This window comes from Lepisosteus oculatus, chromosome 7 (assembly GCF_040954835.1).
Source record: "Lepisosteus oculatus isolate fLepOcu1 chromosome 7, fLepOcu1.hap2, whole genome shotgun sequence".
Classification (NCBI taxonomy): Eukaryota; Metazoa; Chordata; class Actinopteri; order Semionotiformes; family Lepisosteidae; genus Lepisosteus; species Lepisosteus oculatus.
The window spans coordinates 39,385,084-39,406,984 of NC_090702.1; the positions used below are offsets into that span (position 1 = coordinate 39,385,084).

Consider the following 21,901-nt stretch of genomic DNA (forward strand, 5'->3'; position numbering starts at 1 on the left):
TGGCATGTGACTCTCAAAAGCCAGATTGCCTGCTGCAGTGCAACAATCCATATTAATATTGTTGCAAGAAAAAGTTAAGACAGCCTAAAAATGTTCAGATTATCCTAATCCATTTGAAGTTTTATCAATTGGCATAACTGCATCTGTTTAAAAATGCACCACCCTAGAGCTCAAGGAGTCATTGTGTTAAGCACTAAGGGTCAAAGGACAGAGAAACAGGACCCAAATAAAATGTAGGGAATGAGAGTCTGACAAACAGGAAGAGGGTTTCACATGTGACACCCATTCAGCAAAGCAAAGAATGCAGGAGTGAGCTGTGTCGTGTGTGCAAGAAGAGGAAACTAACTACTAGCAAGCAGTGATGAAAAAACTCAATTTAATTTCTTTTTAATCACGATTTAGAAACAAACAAAATGTGCTAAAATGAAATTAAGCCTTTGGTGTGTCTGTTTTCAACAGAACATAGCTTAGGACCTACCGCTGAAATGTATGATTTAACAACTGCAGTTCTTTAAGTGAAAAGACTTTGTATTTTAAGTCTTCCTGAAAGGTGTGAGATTGTATCTGGAAATTCAGATTTTTTTTTTAGGATGCATTTCAATATCTGAATAATGTACATAAATGTGAAATCAGTAATCCATTTCACCAACATCTGAAATACAATTGGCTTTCTAAAGCAATTATTACACTTAGTGTATGCAATCTTGTGAAATAAATACCAAAGTTCAAATATTGCAATCTTTATTTACCTTTTGAACTCTGGTTTTGAATCCATTCATGAAAACTTGTACCACTGACACTTGGCCACTGAACTGCAAATATGTCCTGTAATGTCAGGACTTCTTCTTTACATTTTATATGCTAGCAGATACGGAACATTCATATGTCCACATACAGTATGTTGAGTGCTCAATTTAGTTACAAGCCCTTAAGAATGTAGTCCACACAGTTAATTTCAATATGTAAGCATAGAAACACAGCTTCAAACCTTTAGTTTATTATTGATACATAGTGCATTTATCCATCATCATACATTCATTTGAAGAATTACAAGAGTATCTACCTTCTTTTTTTCCTATTCATTGCATTGATTTAGTGCAAAGCACTAGGAAGACTACCATTACCTTGTTACATGAAGAAGACCCAAGTTGTTTTAATTGCAAGCTGATGCAGCAGATAGTAAAATAATTGACATAATAATAAATTACTGGTGGCTGGAGTAGTCAAATTCTAAGACTAAGATAAATGTTCAATTTTAAAGGCTTTATTGTTATAAATGATGTGCTTTTAGTCAATGTTGTTTACAATTACTGTTTTTGTGTACTATATAATCATCCTTCTTAAACATAAGGGCACCAAAAACACTGAATACCATATGGCACAAATGAGATTTACAAAATTATTAAACAGACTGGCTCTCACATTGTGAAGGTGCTACTTTATATAATGTTTCACATGAATCTGAAACTAATTTATCTTGCACCCAAATGCCTGCTTCACAATACAAGACAAATCATCTAACAATCCTTAAACCAGGTTGTTTGTCTTACCTTAACTGTGAACATTCCATATGTTCCTTTAAGCACATGTTATTTAGAATACTTTCAACATCCTTTTCCTTGTCAAACTCGACTTTAAGATTTGTAGACTTGCTTCTCAAAGGATTGTCTTAAGGCTAGTAATAACACACGTTTGCGATCTGTGTAGTGTGAACCAGGCTTAAATATGAACACACATGTGCTCCTTTTATGAAAGAAAAAAATCACAGTTCATCCTGTTAAAATTTCTATTACACTCTATGGAGTGAATTATAGTACCCTTTTCAAAAATGCAAATGTGCCCTTCGCTATCCAACAATCAAAGAGCAAGATACATACAAAACATACAAAATGAAAATTAGAATGTGACATTCTAGTTAATAAAAATAATCCCTATGATTTAAAGAAACCAAGTAAGACCACCTGAGGGGATTTGCCATCCTAAAGAGCAGTGCATTTATTTGTCTTTTATGTTTGTTGGTGTGTGTGTGTTAAACCATGAGTCATTTCACAGGCAACCTAAAAAAGTTACAGCTTTCAATACAGCACCGCCATTCAAGGGGGAATTTGTTAAGGGGTCTGACATGAAGTTTGGTTTTTCTCCCTGGTTTCTTCAGGGATGTTTAACAATCCAAAATGAGTAGCATTTCTGAACAGTTACAGAATTAATATACCTTCAAACCAGGATTCTTTTCAACATGTTCAGGTGGGTAGCTGCATCTGTATACGCAGGCTGCAGTGGAACAATAGGTTTATTCCATGCTGAAAAGAGAAGAAGTCTCCACAGCTGAAATGTTGTGTTTTCTTTCTTCTCTTTTCAGCATGGAATAAACCTATTACTTCTTTTCAACATTTCTATCATACCTGGAAATCCATATTTCAGCAGTAAAATATTGAACACAAAGATCTTACTAACAATCACATTTAGCAAAACTATTTACAGAACATCATGTACTAATGCAGAAATAACTGTATACTTATAAAATATAAATTCTTAGAACTGAAAGCTGCCAACTCACATACTTCATTAAAATGACTAGAAGAAATGATGCCATTAACACTCTGCAAAGTAAAACCTATTTCTTTCAAAATAATACTTTCTGTTAAAAAATAATTATTTTATTTTTACATTTAAACATGTCCATATGGTGTCTCAAAGAGAAACAGGACAAACATCCAGCTCAAATTTAATTATCTTAACCAACAGTGGATATGACTACTGTTTTTGAAGTTATACATCCACAGAAACTACTCAACCCATCTCCTATTATCGCTATTATTAAAAGGGTCAAAATCTACCTGGCGCTAACTGAAGTGTACAACTATTAATCCATCACTTTTCACATTAGTAGAAATGAATACAAGGAGTGTAATATATAGGAGCCTCCAAATGGTGTACGTATATTCACAATAACGTGACACTGAGTATTTACAGTAGCTTCTGTGCTGAGCCTTCTTTAATACCCAAGGAGAATCAAGGTGACTTGCAAAAGTGTCTATAAACTCAGATAACTAAAAAATGATTCAATTAAATTTAGAACTTTGATTTACAGTTTTATTTTTAATAAATATAGAGGGTATGAATACATGTGCATGTAAAATGTGATGGACATCTGTATTTACCTAGAAAACTATATTTTTGGGTTTAGCAGCGGTATGAAGTTCATTTGGAGGCTGCTATATATACAAATCACAGAATAAGCCAGTCTTAGATGTTATCTTCTTCTCCCCATATTTGAAAAAGGAGTAAAGACAAATGACTGTTCATTATAGAAAATGCCACCAAAGGCATCAACTGAGTTTTCATTTTACATTACTAGTAATACACCAATTCATTGTTCAATTGTTTTACAGAACTGTGTTTACAACAGATCAAAAGCAGAATACCGTGGTTTTCTAATCTTAAGTGTAAATTTCCCATATATCTGTTGTTACTGAAAGTGGAATGCACATAAAATGATTATAAGTAAAGTAGTTTAAGATCTTTGGAGAAGAGCAAATGGTTTTGTTGCAAACACAGTCACCTGTGAGGAAACAAGTTCAGCAGAACTGAATTCGGTAAAATGTTACATGCTAAACAAATGCAATGTGAACACTTATCATTGTGTAAGTTATTTTAAGGTTCAATTGAAAATGAATTTAATTAAAATATCCTAACTTACATATGTTTTCACTGAAAATTTTAATTATATAAACCAGTCCTTGGCACGGTCCAACAGTTACAAGACTTAGTTATTCCTAACCTAAAACAGCAGTATACAAGTGTAAGTGTGACCCCATGCATAGTGCAATAAGTCTTTGAAACAGTATCTGCACATAGGCCTGTAAATCTCCTTCATTGATATCTTTATATTGCAAAGCAAAACTCTGTTAGTACACACAAAATCCTTCCTTTATGCTTCCCAGGTTCCAGTCAAGGAATCTTCTGCAGCATCTTTAGTGGTTTTCCCATCTGATATATTTCATTTCAACAATTAAAACTCCAGTGCAAGTATTCTGTACATCATTGGGAGGTATCTGGGGAGAAAAGGTAGACAGCAACAGCTGTTAAATTATACACTTGCGTCAATTAAGGATTTGTGTGAATGCATTGTTTTGTAACATATGCTCAAAGGATACTCTTGTACTTAGCTTTGTGTTTGGGGAGTATTTAACTATCTTTCAGAAAACTTTGACTCCTCTCTAGCACAGTTTTACCCAAATGGAAAGAGAGGTAGATCAAAGCATATACAAAGGGTTTTATAAGCTTTCTTCACTTTATTAATTCTAAAAAAGTATTTTTGTTTACTCAAATACCAAATTAGGAAGCAAGGTCTTTTCATTCAAGTCAAACATAACTGAAATATTTCCAAATGTGCTTTACTTCCGTTTCCAAGTAGGTTATATTCAACATCATTTAAAAAAGATCTTGTGCAGTTAAATAAAATGTTTCAGGTGGGTAGCTGTGTCAGCATGCGTAGGCTGCAAAGGAACAAGTAATAGGTTCATTCCATGCTGAAAAGAGAAGAAAAAACACCTGAATATTAGGAATTAATAGTGAGCACCCTATGCAGAAAACCAGGGCAAACTCCAAAAGGCGTAGTCAAAAGGACAATCCGAGGTCCAAAAGCCGTAGGTCAACTAGCCAGTGCAAAAGTACAAATGACGTACTGTAGGCGGAGAACAAACCAGGATCAGGAAGTCAAAAACCAAGTAGTAAATAACAATGAGACTGGGAGTAGTTCTAGCCAGGACAGCCCTTATACTGAGCACCGGGAGGAGTGTGAAGCAGCATTAAATAGGCTGGGGGAAAGGGCTAATTGGGAACTGTGCTGGAATGTGAGGTGGAATGCAGATTCCTCCGGGGGCGTGGCATAACACTGAAGAAGGCTCCACAGCTGAAACGTTGTGTTTTCTTTCTTCTCTTTTCAGCATGGAATAAACCTATAACTTGTTCCTTCGCAGTTAAATAAAATGCCTAAGTTAGGATTTACATTAGTTATTAGTTAAAGTTCAGACTATTACTCAATTGTAATAAATCAGAGTTTGAATCATTTGCATGCCTTGACATTCCCTAATGCCCATCTTTTGACAAGTTTCATGCTAGTTCCCCACACAGCCTCTGTTTTGTAGCAGGCAGCACTGCTCAAATCCATCAATCACAGAGCCCTGGTTTAACAAAAGCACTCCATACTAAAGTGCATACAGAAAGAGAGCTCCAGTATCACCATTATTTCAAAGGCGCAAGAAAGTAAAAAGATTTCAGGATTTTATGCGACCGTGTAAAGTATGCCAAAGATACTTCAGAAATCTGAAAACAAAGCCTGTACTGCTTCAATCTTGAAAACCCTCTGTAAAACATGAAGAAAAATGAACAAAAGTAAAAAGTGAAATTTTAGATAAGATCACTTTATTGGCCATATACAATTTCTTGTACTAGGAATTTGTCTTTTCGCAAACCCCAACTTGCTCTCCATGAGACACACAGACAGGGGAAGAAGCTTGGGGTCAGCCATTTATACAGAACCCCTGGAGCAGTTGGGGTAAAGGGCCTTGCTCAGGGGCCCAAAGGACTAGGATTCCTCTGCCAGTCACAGGATTTGAACCAGGAACCTTCCAGCCACAGATGCAGATCCTTAGCCACAGAGCCACCACAGCCCACACCCAGTATAATCTTCAAAGGATTCATAGAAGACAACCAATTTAATATTACATATATTTTCTTTAGGTTCTAGATCCACAAATGATACAAAAGGACTTTGATTGTTTATTTTTTTCAAAAAATTACATTCTGGTGGGAATTTTAAATGATTTCAAATGTAACATGCAGTTGTCATTTCAGAAGCTAAGGATGCTTGCTTTTCCTAAAAGGACCTAGGAAAGTATCCTTGACATGGCCATCTGTTCATTGATCAAGGAAGCAGTACAGGAAAAAAAAAACCTTTATTACAGTGTAACTAGTGATGTGTACAGATTGGAACCCTGTTGTGTTCATTCTTTTTCTTTCTTTCTACTGAATATTTTTCTAAGTAGCTGTGTAATTAGATTCCATCTGTGTTAGAGGTCTATAGGGCAGATTAATACCTTTTTGGAACACAAATGTAATCTTTCGATGACCCACAAAAGCAAGAAAATGTGTTTAATATTGAATTGAATATATGAACACTTTAAGATCGTGGCATTTAATGTTTCCTGTTTGCTATTGAAATTTCCAGGGTTTTTTTTTTTCCATTCAGTCTAAAATGTAATAAAACACAACAGAATAAACTCGATTTTCAAAAACTCTGGACTAATACTGCAAATGTTACAGCAAATCCAGTCAGTTCCAAATAACAAAGGTAATATAATGAACTGTTTATTGTTAAAAATATTCCTGTCTACATTATATAAGTATACATTGTAGAAATTATATAAAACAATTAATTTGTTTAGCTGTTTTTCTTCTTTTTGTATTAAAGAACTGCAATCCCAATTTCTCAGACAGGTTATTAAATCTTGTAACAAAATACATTAATTGACAGTATCGCAACATTTTACAAATTCTTAATTAAGCACAAAATGATGAACTTTGAGAAAGCACTGGATAGTTGCCATTTTGTTGAAAACCCCTGGTCTCACCAAGGGCGAGAGCGAGAGTTTGTGCAAATTGCGATGTGATGTGGCCCTTCCTGCTTACTAGTCACTATAATGACTCATGTAATGCGATGCACAAGGAAATAAGTACAGGTTGTGCAAGCAGACATTTTACCGCAGAAAGGTCCCAATATGTTCTAAATGCAGAGTTGACAATTAAGTTATATTAGTTGGCAAAATCGTCTCAAAGTCATGAGAAATATTTTTTACTGGAATAAAAGTCTTACACTGTAAACAAGGAGGCTTGTGAATATAATAATGCCATTTCACATCACCAGAAGTTTGGTTGTCTCGTTCTAAATTGCAGGATATGGTGCTGCGCATATCTGGAATTTAGTCTATTTTGTGATATAAACTGGAGCTTGAAATTTACTTTCAACCCACAATGAAATGCACTCAGAAATGCAGATTTTTTCTAACAGGGAAATATAAAAATAGTGTTGCAGTTCCCCTTTGATTAAGATTTTATCTGTTTTTATATTATATGTAAATGAAATGTAATTCTGTAATAATTCCTATAATCAAAGTAAAAAAGTGAGGTAGTATATACATCACTTTCCCCCATTTTCAATGTTGGCTCCCTGTGAAACTAAAAGAATAATACATCCCAAAAGGACCAATACAAGTGGTGCCCGTTATTTGTCGGGGTTAGCGACCAAAAAGTTACAAAATAGAGCAAAATTACATATAAGGGGAAATCTTTTTCTCATAAGAACAAAGTAAATATGGAGGGTTTGGGACCGTAAGAGTCTTTGCCCATGTGATAAAGTGGTAAGCTTTTCTCAAAAAAATAATGAAAGACAGTTGAGTTCGGGACCGTATGTTAGACTGCGCGTGTTTCACTTGCAGCCACCAAATACAGTACACAGAGTCCCGTTATAATTCCAAGTTTTGTTCCTAAATAATGCAACGTATTGCAGTGGTATGTAGGCTGCGTATTTGACACATAAACTAATTTTATTAAAAGTAGAAATTATGAAAACCCGTCTCAAGCTTTCTGAAACCGACAAATGAAAAATGTACATCATATTTAATTATTTGATTTTGAATTCCTAATTTTTCAGTGCACACAACAAATTTCCAGTGTCATCTGGTGCACCACCTGGGGGAACCACTGAGAAACACTGACCTATTGTATAAAAATAAATACAAACAGATTGAATTATCTTGTCAAAACCAATAAAGTCTTCTGCAGCTTCAGGTAGATTTTTTCCTTACACTGTTCATGCACTTAAAGTAGAATAGTTGACAGCTGGTTGAATCAGTGAGTGGCATATTGTGTGGTGGTAAGAACACACCATTAAGTATTAGCACATTAATGTTGGGGCATTACAGTTCTTAATCTACTTCATGTGTAACAGCACTGTCTCAAGAAAGTTTCCAAATATTAGATTTTGCTTTTCATTATGTTTTTTTTTTCATTTCTGGAACAAAATAATCCATGAATTACCTATGCTGATGGCTTTTGGAGCCTTGAAAAATGACATAAGATAATTTTTACATTGATTTCCTAAATTCAACAATGAAGTGAGTGCAAAATGACATATTGCACCGCAATTTATAATGGGGACCACCTGTGTACATCTAAGGGATACAATAAGTTTGGCTAATTTACAAAAGTGTGATTCATATTTTTCACTATAACTCAGTAAAATACAAGCCCAAGAACCTCCAGGAAGGAAGGACATTTAGCTCTGGGATTCCAATAAACAGTTCTTGGTCGTCATTTGCTTATGGTTTCCTGCAAAGCCATACATCAAGTCATCCCAATATCTGTGCAAAAATGTATTTAAACATAATCTTTAATTGATTTTGCACATCTTTTAATCACCTCTGATATCAAACATTACTATCATTACTAAATAATTATTTATAATAACAATAATCACAAAATGACATTATTCTGGCCTGTAGATGTCACTTTTGAAGTATTTGTTTTAATACAATTAAGTATTAATTTAAACCAATCTCTTTACAGTGTTCAACAGAAAGTGTTCTTCAGACTGTTCTCAAAACAGCTAAAACTAGAAAAATCTCAATTAAGTTACCTTAAAGCTTTTTTAAGTTGTGGATCTGCATCGTCCTGATGACTTATACATTTCCTAAACTCATACGTTTTATAAGTTTATAGATCCACGTAAAATGTATGCAGGTTTTCAGATTGATATAAAACTCAAGGAAGAGGTACAGTCTTTGTAAGGTCTTAATTAAAAAAAAGTTATTTTTGAAATGCCTCACAGGTGGCCTCAGATCTCGCCAAGAAAAAAAGACAGGAAATGGGAGATCAGAAAAAATAAATCCACTTGCTAATGGTAAAAAAAATCCAATCACCTATCAAATCCAAATCAAATCAGGAATGGAGGATACCCACAGAACGAATCTGGGGTGAAGACTAAATGTCACAAAAAAGAAACAGAAATCCCTTCTCCTGGAGGTTTGGATTATTTGACTTTTGGCAGTTTGTATCAGGTGAGCTACAGATATCAAAATAATATTACAGACTTAAACGCTTTAGAGGTAACAATAATAAAAAAATAATTGATCAAAGATGTACATTTGATACAGGTGTGATAGTTGAAAGTATTTTATTACCCCTATACTACATGCAGACAAACATCTACTGAATATAATGTAAAACAGGCTCTAGTCTAAAATCATTTTAACTACTTGTCTTAAAATGATAACAAACAGCATGTACTTTTGAATATTGAAAACACTGGACAGAAACATCTATTATATTTAATTTGTTGTCTTACTGTGGTTAACTATTGATAGTATCAGTATTAACAGTGGCTGACCAGTTTTTAAGACGAGTTTTAATAATAATGAAATTCTAAAGCAAGAAATGGTGACGGAACCAGATATTGTGTTTCACAAAATATGTTAGACATAGGAAAAACTAACCAGAAATATACAATTTAGTCGGTGTTGCATGCTCTTTAAAAGGAAAACAGACCTAGAGGCAGAATCAATCAAGAGTCTCTCTCAGAAGATTTACATACATAGGCATATATAGACATTTTGGCAGCTGTCATATTTTTTAGGCAACCTACTTTTACATTGAGCACTGAAAACCTGTACCTGACAAGTACATAGAACCATTTATAAAGACATTATGCAGCATCCCATGGGTAAAGAGATGGGGGTTCATTGATTTCTACTTACTTTTTATTCTTAATATTTTTGGGCAAGAAAATCAGGAAAAATACATCTTTGGGGAATGAATCAAAAGGAAACAGGCACAATTCCACAGGCTTGTAAAAATAATTTTCACCTATAAAAGGTAAAGTTAAAAATTAATTGTATTCACTAAATAAAAGTGCAGACCTAATAGAAACATTTTGCAAACTACTTTTTTATTGCATAGGGCAGCATTTCTACAGATTTCTGGTGTATACACAAATTACATGGCCTGCATCGTGAAATGTTTAGAAAGATAAGATCTTTGAGGAAATGCGAGCTTTCCTCAATTAAATATTTGACAAAATGCCAAATCAATTTGTTTAAAAAGGAAATTTTAAATTAAATTGGTGCATAACATTGAAGGGTATTATTTATTTTGGCTAATTTTATGTAACTTTAAATTTGTATTGACAACTGACAATGACTTTGAAGTACAATTAAATTAATTATTATTTTCTGTTTCTGTCTTCTTAAATAGACAAAGTAATATGTTTATACATTACTTTTCAATTCTGCAGATTTTCTTATACTGAATATAATATATTTATACTTCAAGTCAATAGGTATGAAATTGAAATATATGTATGAAAATAAAAAATGAAATACATTGTAGAACTAGCTATATACATGCTACAAAGGGATCAAAAGAAGCCATTTTACTGTTGCAAAAAATGTGATCTATAAAAAAATCCACAAGCAAAATGTTTCTTTAAGAATCAAAAGTGCTGAACAAAAGCAGATCTGAGAGCCAAACATAGAAAATTACACAGTAGTTGCGCTTCTGCTTGATTCAATTTGCTCCCTACAGACACTTCAATTTACTCCAGAGAGGCAAAGAGGACTGTCACTGTGGAGCAACACAAAACATTATTAAAATGTGTAAATATGTCTGCTTTCCCCTTGCAACAAATCTGTAAGTAAATCACCTTTCAGAAGTTAAACATTGCTGTGACTGAAACAAGGATGTGAGCATACCGTAAATCCACATACTATTATATATGGATGGCATATATACTGTATATACAGAGCCTATAGTATGTCTACATTCCCTTTCCAGGGTAACATTTTGAGGCCTAACAGCCTGTAATCAACATTAAATTAGATATTTCACTTTAATTTTACCTAGAAAAATGGGTTAGATAAGTTTACACGCCCCTTAGTAACAGCAATTATAAATTAGTTCTGGTGTAACCTATTGCTATCCAAATTGCAAAAGAAGCAAATTAAACTCCACCTATGTTCAACTGTACTGTGATGATTTCAGAATAAAATCAGATGTTCCTGTAGGTCTTCTCTGCTGGGTAGTGCATCTCAAAGTAAAGAGTCAACAGGGGCAACAAGGAGCTATCGAAAGACATTGGTATATTGTTGTGGAAAGACAGGAGGAGATGGATGTAAAAAGATATCAAAGGCCTTAACTATTTCTTGCAGGATGGGCAAGACAATTACTAAAAAGTGGAAGGTGTATCGCACCACCAAGACCCTATCTAGATTAGGCCTTTCCATCTAAACTGAATGACAAAGCAAGAAGGAGACGTATTACAGAGGCTACCAAGAGGCCAACGGCAACTTTGAAAGTGCTACAGCCTGTTATGGTCAAAACTGGTGATAACAATATCCCAGCTACTTAACAGATCTGCCTGTATGGTAGGAGGACAAGAAAGAAGCCACTACTGGAAAAAAACAGCAACCGAGCATTAAAGTGATACTGCAAATCTATGGCAAAATGATTTGTGGTCTGAGAAATTGAACTTTTTAGCCTAAATGCTAAAGTATTATGTTTGTCGCAACACCATCCCAGCTGTGAAGAATGACAATGGCAGCTTCATGTTACTGGAATGTTTCGCATCTGCAAGGATGGGGACACTTCAGGAGAGAAGGGGAAATTAATGCAGAACAAAAAAAGAAAAAAGTCCTGAAGGAAAACCTGCAGCCTTCTGCAAGAAAGATGAAACTGGGACAGAAGTTCACTTTTCAGTATGATAATGACCCAAAGCAACAAACAACACAGCCAAAGCAAAACTGGAGTTACTAAAGAACAAAAAGGTAAACCTCCTCAAGTGACTCAGTCAGAGCTTTAACCTCAATCCAACTGAAAATCTGTGAAAGGTTCAAGACCATCAACGGTCCTCTTGCAATCTGAGCTTGAACAATTCTGAAAGAGGAATGGGCAAACACTAGGTGGGCTAAACTGGTGCAGACCTATCCAAAAAGAATTATGGCTCCAATTCAAGCAAAAAAGTGCTTCAGACACTTATTCAGGGGTGTGTACACTTATCCAACCCATTTTTCTACATTTTCTTTTGTAATTACATCAAAACTTATTAAAGTTATAAAAGTAATCAATTCAAAAGCATTAGCAACTGCTTTTCACTTGAAGGTTGCTGTTACAATGTGTAAATACTGATTTAATGCGTTCTGATTTCCGACTGTTAGGCCACAAAATGTTACTTTAGAGAGGGAGTGCAGACTTTCTATAGGCACTAAATGTGTGACGGCACACTGTCAGACATAAACCCACTACATGTGTGTTTCTACTGTATGTATATATAACTCCATGATAAATGGATTGTCATGAAAAAGAGTAATAAATACTGTTGTCATCCTCAACTTTTCTCCACATGGTGTTTTCAAACTTTGGAGTGTGTATTAATGCATGCATGTGATCTGTGATTGACTTGACATTGCCTATACAGTACACTCACCAGATTAGGGCCTTTGATCGTGTGCTGCGACCTTTGGTTTTGCTTTCTTCAGGTGAGCTGGATGCACTTGTTTTATGCGTTTTCTTATGGTGTTCAAGGTAAGCCTTTTTAGCAAAGGCTCTTCCGCACTTATTACACGTGTGAAGAGAAAAGTTTTTTGTGAATTTAACCTCAGTTCCAACTTCAGCTGATTCATGTTTCCTGCTGGATGGAGACCCTGAAATCCCATCATGCTTTGAATTGGCAAGCTTATTTTCCTCTCTTTGGGGACCCCTTCTTACCACAGTGTTAAGAACCACTTCGATGGGCTTCTTTACTGCTCGGCTCTCCAGGTTGGCTGTGATCTTTGCCAAATACCTAGAGGATTTTTTATGCACCACTGTAATGTGTCGGATAACATCCCTCTTGCGACGTGTCTCATATGGACACAGTGGGCACCTATAGAATTTGATGTAGATTTCATTCCCATCCGTGTGCAGGTCAATGTGTTTTGTCAAGTTCTGTTTGGATGTAAACTGGCGCTTGCAAAGCTTGCAGTAGAGCTGCTTGAAATCAAAGCCTACAGAGAGTTTGGGCCTTCTTCCCTTCTGTCCTGTTGTTATTGTTGTGGTAGGGCTAGATGACTTGGGGCTATCACTCTCCTGCTTGATCTTACTCTTCGGAACTGTTGGCGTGCTTTTTTTCTCTATTGCTTGTCCTCCGCCCTTTGTTTCACTTTGAGGAGACTGACTGACAGGTGTGGATTCATTGTGGTGTTCCACTGTATCAGAGGGTTCAGTTTTCACTTTTATTTCTGCGCTACTGGGAGCAGGTGCTGACCCATTCTCCAGCTTGGTCATCTTATGGACTATTCTCATATGTCTCTTCAACATGATTTGCGATGTGTACTTCCTTTTACACAGAAGACACTTGCAGGCTGTGAGGTTGTATTCAGCCTTTGATGATGACTTTGGCCTTCTTCCTGGAGTTCCTGTCATTTTCTGAGGACAGGGACTGGTCTTGAGGGACAGCAGCTGACCAGGTTTTGTGGCAATATCAGGAGTAATGGAATCTCTCCTTAGCCCTCTGTGGACCTCGTCAAAATGTCTCCGAACGTTCGCTTTGGTTGCAAACGATTTTTGGCAAACAGGGCAGCTCCTAGCTGATGGCATCAGTGCACCCCTTGGACGTCCTTTTGTGATAGAAGTCACCCTCTTGGTCTCTGTGGACTTTTTCAACTCCTCCATCTTTTTCTTGTGCACCTTCTTCACGTGGCGTCGAACACTGCGCCTGGAATTAAAGTCCTTCCCACAGAGGCAGCAAGCAACATGAAGCCCGAGTATTTCACCATTTAAACTCTCCTCGTGAGGAAGATCAGGCTCCACTGTTTCCCCTTCAGGTGCCACTTTAACAACATCCTTATTAAGGTCTTCTACAGGAAGAGGCTCCACAGCCTCTTCACTTGGAAGGTCATCAGCTACTTGTTGCTCAGGAACTGGGACTTCCACATTCACAGGACGACTACTGTACTTCTCGGTTGTCTGGTTCTGGTCCTCTTCTTTTGAGACATACTGGTACACTGCATTTTGATTAGTTTCTATAGGCTCCAGTCTTATAGTGTATTCTTGCTTATCCTGTCTGGGATATATGGCTTCCAAAAGATCTTTTATGGCTTGGCTTTGTTTGTCGTTTGAGGCCACAGAGTCTGGAAGGATATAAATAACGATGTTAGCCTTGCGTAACACCAAAATGAAATGTAAAATGAAGTGTGTGTTTTACATTCTAACATCTTGGTCTAGATAAATCCATACGGCATGAAAGGATTCCCTGCTGATTAAACCTGCTGAGGGTTTCCACCTACAGTATAGAGAGGATGTCTTAATTTACAACAGTCATTACATAATAAAAGGTCAGCTTTGAACAACACTTAGATCGACATGTTGCAAAATCAGCAGGTTAAAAGTGGCAACTAAAACATTTTCTAGTCTTGGGTAATTATTCCAACCCTTGATAAAGATAAAGCGTTGATTAAAGTTATTATCGATTGCTGCACACATGCTAGGAGAGCTAACAGTAAAGTGTCAAGTTAACACACACCTGCTGCTGCCTGTCTGGGCTCAAACTCAGCTCAACAGCATGCAGCAGCTGCACAGACACAGCAGAAACTCTCATGCTCTCTCTCTGAAGATGGAGACAAGCTGAGCTAGTGTGATCACAAATTTAAATCCCCCATCTAGTCTTTCAAATGTGATAATGGAGTGCATAAGGTTGATATACTACTGCATGAATCCTTAGTGTACACCCCCTGCAGTTTGCTTCAGAAAGATAAAACTAGAATAGTTACAACAACGAGACCCTTGAACTGCTCTATACAAAGAGTCTTTTCTTCTCCTCAATAAGAGTCTTAGGTACCACCACACAAACACTGCCGAAGAGAACTTTCAACAAAAAGTGGTTGATAAAAGAATGTCTCAAATTGGCTTCCACTTTCCAAATCAGTCCAGAAGCAGTTTAGATGGGATTTCTGCAAATTTGGGTTTAGAATGCCTATTACGTTAACACCGATTTTCTAATAACAGGTTATTTATGATTGTACATTAAGTAGAAACAAAAAAATTGCATTATGTATAGGGTGTGTGATGGTGCTCTTAAGTAATAAATCTTAAAAAGAGTACAAGCGCTGTATGAACAAATCATAACTTGTGTGTCTTTGGTGCTGCTGTTCAGTCTTCTCTGTTTATACCATTTAGAGCATAAGAACAAAGTATCTAAACAAAAGGAATACATTCAGTTTATTTAGCTTATTAAATGGAATGTGATGGACACAAATTAAAAAGACACACAGTCTTGCTGGTTTGATTCTGGAACAGTATCTATGATTCAGTCCCTTACGGTTTAAAGTGGTAAGCACAGATTTAAATTACAATACACATTAAGAAATTGCTATTGTGTATGATCAGATGTTCCATGATCACAATTCCATAACTGGCCCTTCCAGAACTTGATCCAGCCATAAATCAACTCACCATCCCCCAGAGAGAGACTGGGAAAGCAGTAGAACTCTTTGTGTGTGATCAGGTTGGGCAGGCCTCGGAAGAGACTTCGACACAGTTTGCATTCAAAGATAGTGTCCACTTCCTTCAGTAATATGTGCTTGAGTTGGGCAGTTCCTTAAAACAAACATGTTGCATTACTGAATACTGTAACAAACAGCATTGCAAAAACTTACAGTATTAATAGTAACGCAATCTGAATACCTGATCGAAAACACTCAATGATCTGCTGAATGCCGGACTTTGATGTCTGAAGTTGTTGTTGCAATAAAGGAGGATCCCCTGGCTCCACAATATAAGCTGAAAATACATGAAAAGGATATAATAACAGGATAGCCACTTTACATTATCACCATATAATCAAATTCACTGGCAAGCACACAAGGAACAAGCAAACTGTGTTATGATTGTGTTGCAGAAACCATCCTAATTTAGTCTGTCTGTTCCTAACCAGGATGTCAATGCGCAGAGATCTTTTCTCAATAACAGAAGTCAACCATCTATGCTAAAAATGACCAGATGTTCAATGAAAAAGTATTACACTTCTTACATAGATACTTGAGGGATAAGTGCACAAAGGACAAAGAAGAGCACATTCATTAGTAAAAAAAAAAACTGTACTAAAATATGGTTCTTTGTCATTCAACAATTTGTTTCCAGTCTTGAAAAGAAAGCAACAAATACAAATTTATCTTTATTTAGCTCTTGTGAAAAATCTATTTATGATGATAGGGCTCTCTACACAGTGTATGCGTAAAATAACAAGTTACACAACCTTGCGCATACAGACCTAAATAAACTCCTATTACTAAGCAATAGACTTCACAGTCCAACAAGTTTGGGAAGCTGTAATTCATTAGTGTCAATAAAACTGACAGGTTAACGGATTAACAAATTTAGGCAATTACTGCTGACAGTCTGCCCACCTCCCATAAAGGTCAGCTGCCAGAATTATTGCATCTCATTACACAAAATGTTATCCAAGACTGAGTTAATATGCAGTCCTGGGTAATTTCCCTTTATTTATACACAATGCATTTATGAATTGCATCGCCATGGTACTAGTCCATAATAAAAATGTGTTCGGCATAAATCAACTAATTATTTAAAACAGCATGAAGTTGCATGATGACCACCTAGATATTATCTTTCATGCTTCATTTTACAAGGTGTGCATAATGTGAATTTAATTAAGAGAACAGCTAGACACTACACTGTTCACTTGTATCACTTGATGTGTTACACTTTTCTTTAACTGTTAAAAACTCAATACTAAAACACAGAACCAAATATATATTAAGACACTGTACAATAACTGCAGTTTATTTAAAATGTATATTTTATCCATTAAAAAGAAAAAAAACTAAAATCAGATATATTGCCCAAAGGAGTACATTTCTAAAAACAGGCTCTGGGTTTTGTTGAAGTCCCAGTCAGAGCACAGAAATGTACCAAGCTGTGGCAAGTTATGGCAACTAAACTTTGAGGATAAACTGGCTATGCACAATGTAACTGAAAAAAAAATGTTTACCATTTGAGCTGAATACTCGTAAAGAATACTTTATTTAAGACATGACTGCTGTGTCCTAAATTCTGCCCTGATAGTCTGGGTCTGTGAGTCTGCTTACAGAGTAGCTTGTTAATATTTACAGGCAGGAAAAAAAATCTTAATCTTTAACAGTGATCCACAAGGGATATGTACTATAAATTCTAAACTCATTTTCATTCCTGCGCAAACTAAGTAAGAAACAAGCAAAGCCATAAAGGTCAAAATCAGTTTCCTGTATTACATTTAAAGTGAACAAATATTTTATAAAGGTTTGCCAATCTGGGATGAAAAGTTAAATACAGGCAAAAGGGAGAAGCCTACAATGAGCAGTTAATTGATGGTAGTTACATCATGGCTTGAGCTAGCTTTCTCCTCAGGGTATAAACAGAACATTCTGCATGACTGAAAGAAATTAAAAGCCCCAAGCAACACTTCATTGCTGACTGAAGTGATACATAGTGATCATAAACTCCTCAGATAAAGAAAAACAGTTCAGCACAACAATAATCTGAAGTGCAAAGTCAAGTACATAACACAATTTCTTAAAGAGCAAAAAAACTCAGCGCTGTACTGGCCATGTCTGTCACCTCTCCTGAAGTGTGTTGAAAGGTGAAGCTATCAGGAAGCAAAAAATTCCAAAAAATTCAATGTTGTTTGCAATACAACTGACTATAATAAAACTTAAGTTATTCATGTAACCAAATACAGAAACAGAGACCGTTTGAACAGATTTGTCCATGTATGACAGCCATATTTGAAATAATCCTTTTTACAGTAGTTGTAGTTTTTATAAATCTGTTAATTTAAGAAACATTAAGGATTAGTATTCAAACTAATATTGAACATTCCTTATTTTACTTTAAGCTGTAGTTCATACAAGACGAAGAATACTGTACATCCATTTTACATGAAATACTGTTTATGTTTCCCATTTGTTCAACTGTATTTCCAGATATTTTATATATACATTATTTATCTTTGATATCCAAGTCATGGTGAATCAAAGAATGGAAATCTAAGGACAGCGAGCATAAAAGCTGCAGAGAAACTGAGGAACACATTTCTAGATTCTTTGCTACTTTCACCCTCAGGTTATACATAAAGGAAACCGCAGTCTTATCTCCCCGTGGAACGGGATGATTATGTTGCTGCAGCAGGATGTTTTTATTTGACCTCTTCCACATTTATTTTTTTATGTTTTTCATAAAACAAACAAAAATAAACACCTGTCTCTAAATGCACACATCTCCTTTATCTGCTCATGTGTTAAATGTTCCAATATCCACCCTACAAATGCTAAATTAAACAATGATGATCATGTCTCTGAAGATTTCAGCATGTTTTCATTTGAAATGATCAGCAACTCGTTTAAAGTGGTAGGACAGTCCCTGCATACAATAAATAGCATACTTTAGGAGGTTCTTTGAAAGCAAAATACAACTGGAGCGTCATGTTCAGTAAATGTAAAGTCACTGTATAAAATAGAGGCTATTATTATGTAGAGCTAATTGTATTTTATGTAAACCTCCTTTAACTCACTGAAAAAATACAGCTAAGAAGACCGCTTAGCATGCTTATTTACTTAAGGTATTTCCAGAGAAGAATTGACAGGTATTCTCTTCCACTTTGCTATAGCTGCTTCGGGTGTGATGAAGCTTTACATGTGTTACATTCCTGATGTAATACAGCAATAGACCTTTGTATAAAGCATTTTCTCTCATTGGCAAGGGAATATCAATAACTTTGAAACTTTTTATGTATAAAAATAATTTAACAAAACATTTTTTAAACAAAATTAATTCAACAGAAATGACAAGAATAAATAAAAATTCTAGCACCTACGTTTTTAATGCGTTTTGTCAAACTAAACTAAACTTGCTTTTCTTCATGTTTCATGTTTTTAACACGTCAAAACAAAAAAGTTGACTGTTGAGATAACCTTCCTGTTATGCCCTGAAAGTGTACTAAAATGCAATTCTTTATGTAAAATCTCTACTTAATAACAACAATTGTGCAGAAAAGTGCTTTTCTGGACATTCCACTCAAAGTGCTTTACAGGTAATGGGGACTCCCGTCCACCACCACCAATTTGCAGCATCCAGCTGGATGATGTGACACAACCATAGTGCGCCAGTACACACATCAAACACCAGCTATCACTGTGAGGTAGAGCAGAGTAATGAAGACAATCCATAGATGGGGATTATTAAGATGCCATGATTGATAAAGGCCAATGGGAAATTTGGCCAGGATGCCAGGGTAACACCCCTACTCTTTTCGAGAAACACCCTGGGATTATTAATGACCACAGAGTGTCAGGACCTCAGTTATACATCTCATCTGAAGTACAGTGCCTTTTTTACAGTATAATGACCCCATCACTATACCGGGGCATTAGGAGCAACACAGACCACGGGGTGAGCGCCCCCTACTGGCCCCACTAACACCTCTTCCAGCAGCAATCGTATTTTTTTCCAGGTCTCCTATCCAGGTACTGACCAGGCTCACACCTGTTTAGCTTCAGCTTTGATATTGAAGCACCCCACTGTTATTTTGAACAGAAAAATATATAAAATTGATGTGTCAATGTGTAATTTGAATCCTTAACCTTCTTTTGCAATTTCTATGGTAATTGTACCTACAATAGCATTTAGGATTACTCTTGGAATAAAAGGGGAAACCAGTCTAATCTACAATATACCTTAATTAGCACATTGACAAACTCTGCACAACCTTCACATGCCCCCAAGGAAAAACACAGAAAAGTATTTCTACTTGGTTTGGTTATGAAACTAGAGGGTATTTTATTACATTTCAAGCATGTAAAATATATTTTTTAATAGGAAGAGCAGCGTCCAAGTTTCTAATTTAAACATAATTGATTTCCACTTCCTGTAGAATGCTCTGAAAATGTTATTGGGTGTCTGGAGAGGGATATACATTATAAATATATATGACAGAACAAGCACAGGAATCTTGATCTGAAACCAGTAATTAGAAAGCAAAGAAAATAGGATGTAAATGCAAATTCTCTAGTCACTGGCAGTACGTCATGCAGACTTCTACAAAAAGAAAACATTAAGAATTTATCAGCTTATAAATGTAATGAATGTGCTCTAATAGAAACAGAAATAAGCCATAAATACAGGTTATTTTCTATCAGAAATAGTCAGTATCTTTCTTATTGTCATATATTTTGTCTCCTGATTAAAATATCATACTGCAACAATGCAGCATGAGTCTGAAAAAATGTGACCTGTTTGAGTTCCTCTCCATCTTGATATGATATTATTACAATCACAAAATGGCAAGAAAATAACCTTCATGTTCAGAGGACTTCTTCGGACAACACCGGTTTTATTTTTTTCTCCTGTTTTATATGAGTAACTAAAGCAAAAACTGCGAGAAGCTGACCAGAACCTGCACACCCTGAAAAAGTAATGATTTATAAACGAGAAATACGATACTGCAGCCCATTACATTCAGAATTAATTCACACATGAAAGGATTCTTTGTATGTCAACATAATTTCAGACATTTCAAAAGACTTTCTGTTTTTTACCACTAACACATCCATCAAAATGAACTTGTGACCTTCATTTTGATGGCTGACGCTATATGACAGGCAAATGATAATATTCTTCTCTTCAGAAGACAAAGGTCTCTTGAGGATTTTGTGTGGGTTGCTGTGGTGTTGCTTAGTGTAATTTTTTTTAAACGTAATGTACATACAATTCAGAACTAAAAATCCTAAAATACTAAAACTACTTCATATTATGTTTTTTTAAGTATTCTGTTACATAGTAGCAAGTGTAGCAACATCTTATTTTACATTTATATTTTTTGGAATCCTCAAACTGAAGATCTGTATAAACTCGATCATTTAATCACAATTTAGAAAAACAAATGCTTGCTTCAAAGATAGCACTCTTTCAGGATATAACAAGACTATTGAATAAATCGCCCTAGATTGATTTCTTTGCAATCTTCCCAAAAAACACTTCCACCCAGACAGAGACCTAAAACTGGAACATATGGTACCTAGAATGGCACTTCAATCATTTTTACACACTGTACAGTATATATTTGTAGAAAAAATGTTTTACAACTTTTGCAATTTTATTACATGCTTCACAAACTTTGATTCATGTACAAATATACAATTGTGGCAATTACAGTAGTATTTTCAAAAAATATTCAGTGTTGCATTCTGTCTTCACAGCAATTTTATTGAAATTGATTTTTGGCCTGCTTCTTGATTATCACTTATGAAAGGGTAAGGGATAATTTTGCCCTAAATTGCCACCAATTAGTGGTTCTTAATAGCTCTGTCTTTCTAAACATATATTGAAGAAATGCCACCATAAGACTGCCAGCAAGAGTAGCATTTATAGTGACTCTTTAAATTAAAAGAAGCCAAACAGAATTCAATATATGTATATATTTTAGTATTGTAATGACAGAAACAAAGTTTGTGTAAGTTGCAATATTGTTTCCAATTATCATACTTTGTAACTGTTGTTGCATCTAAAAATAAGTGAAAACTACTGAGATGTGCTACAAACTAGGGGAACAGCTTTATTATAAAAAAAAAATATTTATTTAAGCAATTCGGCCCTATTCTGCAGTTGAATGTAATGCTTACTAGTCAAACTATGCAGACACATTTATTAAGCTAATCATTAGTCATGTAATAGTTCTTTCTGTCATGCAATCTTGAATCATTCCATTTGATATATACCAGCAGCATCCATAAATGCAGTTTTACTCCAGTCATAAAAA

At 35.4% G+C, this 21,901-nt stretch overlaps 1 protein-coding gene across 3 annotated transcripts in view; it reads right to left on the reverse strand.

Annotated features, from left to right (window-relative positions):
* Positions 1-977: 977 nt before the first annotated feature.
* Positions 978-21,901, reverse strand: part of LOC102690407 (zinc finger protein 800) — a 56,414-nt gene continuing 35,490 nt past the window's right edge. For 2 of the 3 annotated variants that reach the window (XM_015352410.2, XM_015352407.2), the window contains 4 exons: positions 15,775-15,870; positions 15,544-15,687; positions 12,539-14,222; positions 10,509-10,680 (listed from right to left, as the gene is read on the reverse strand). In XM_015352410.2, coding sequence (XP_015207896.2) covers positions 10,647-10,680; positions 12,539-14,222; positions 15,544-15,687; positions 15,775-15,870 — 1,958 coding nt within the window. In that variant the 3' untranslated portion in view covers positions 10,509-10,646. Of the gene's footprint in view, positions 4,056-10,508; positions 10,681-12,538; positions 14,223-15,543; positions 15,688-15,774; positions 15,871-21,901 lie in introns of those variants that run through there. The other variant, XM_015352409.2, reaches the window with a different exon arrangement.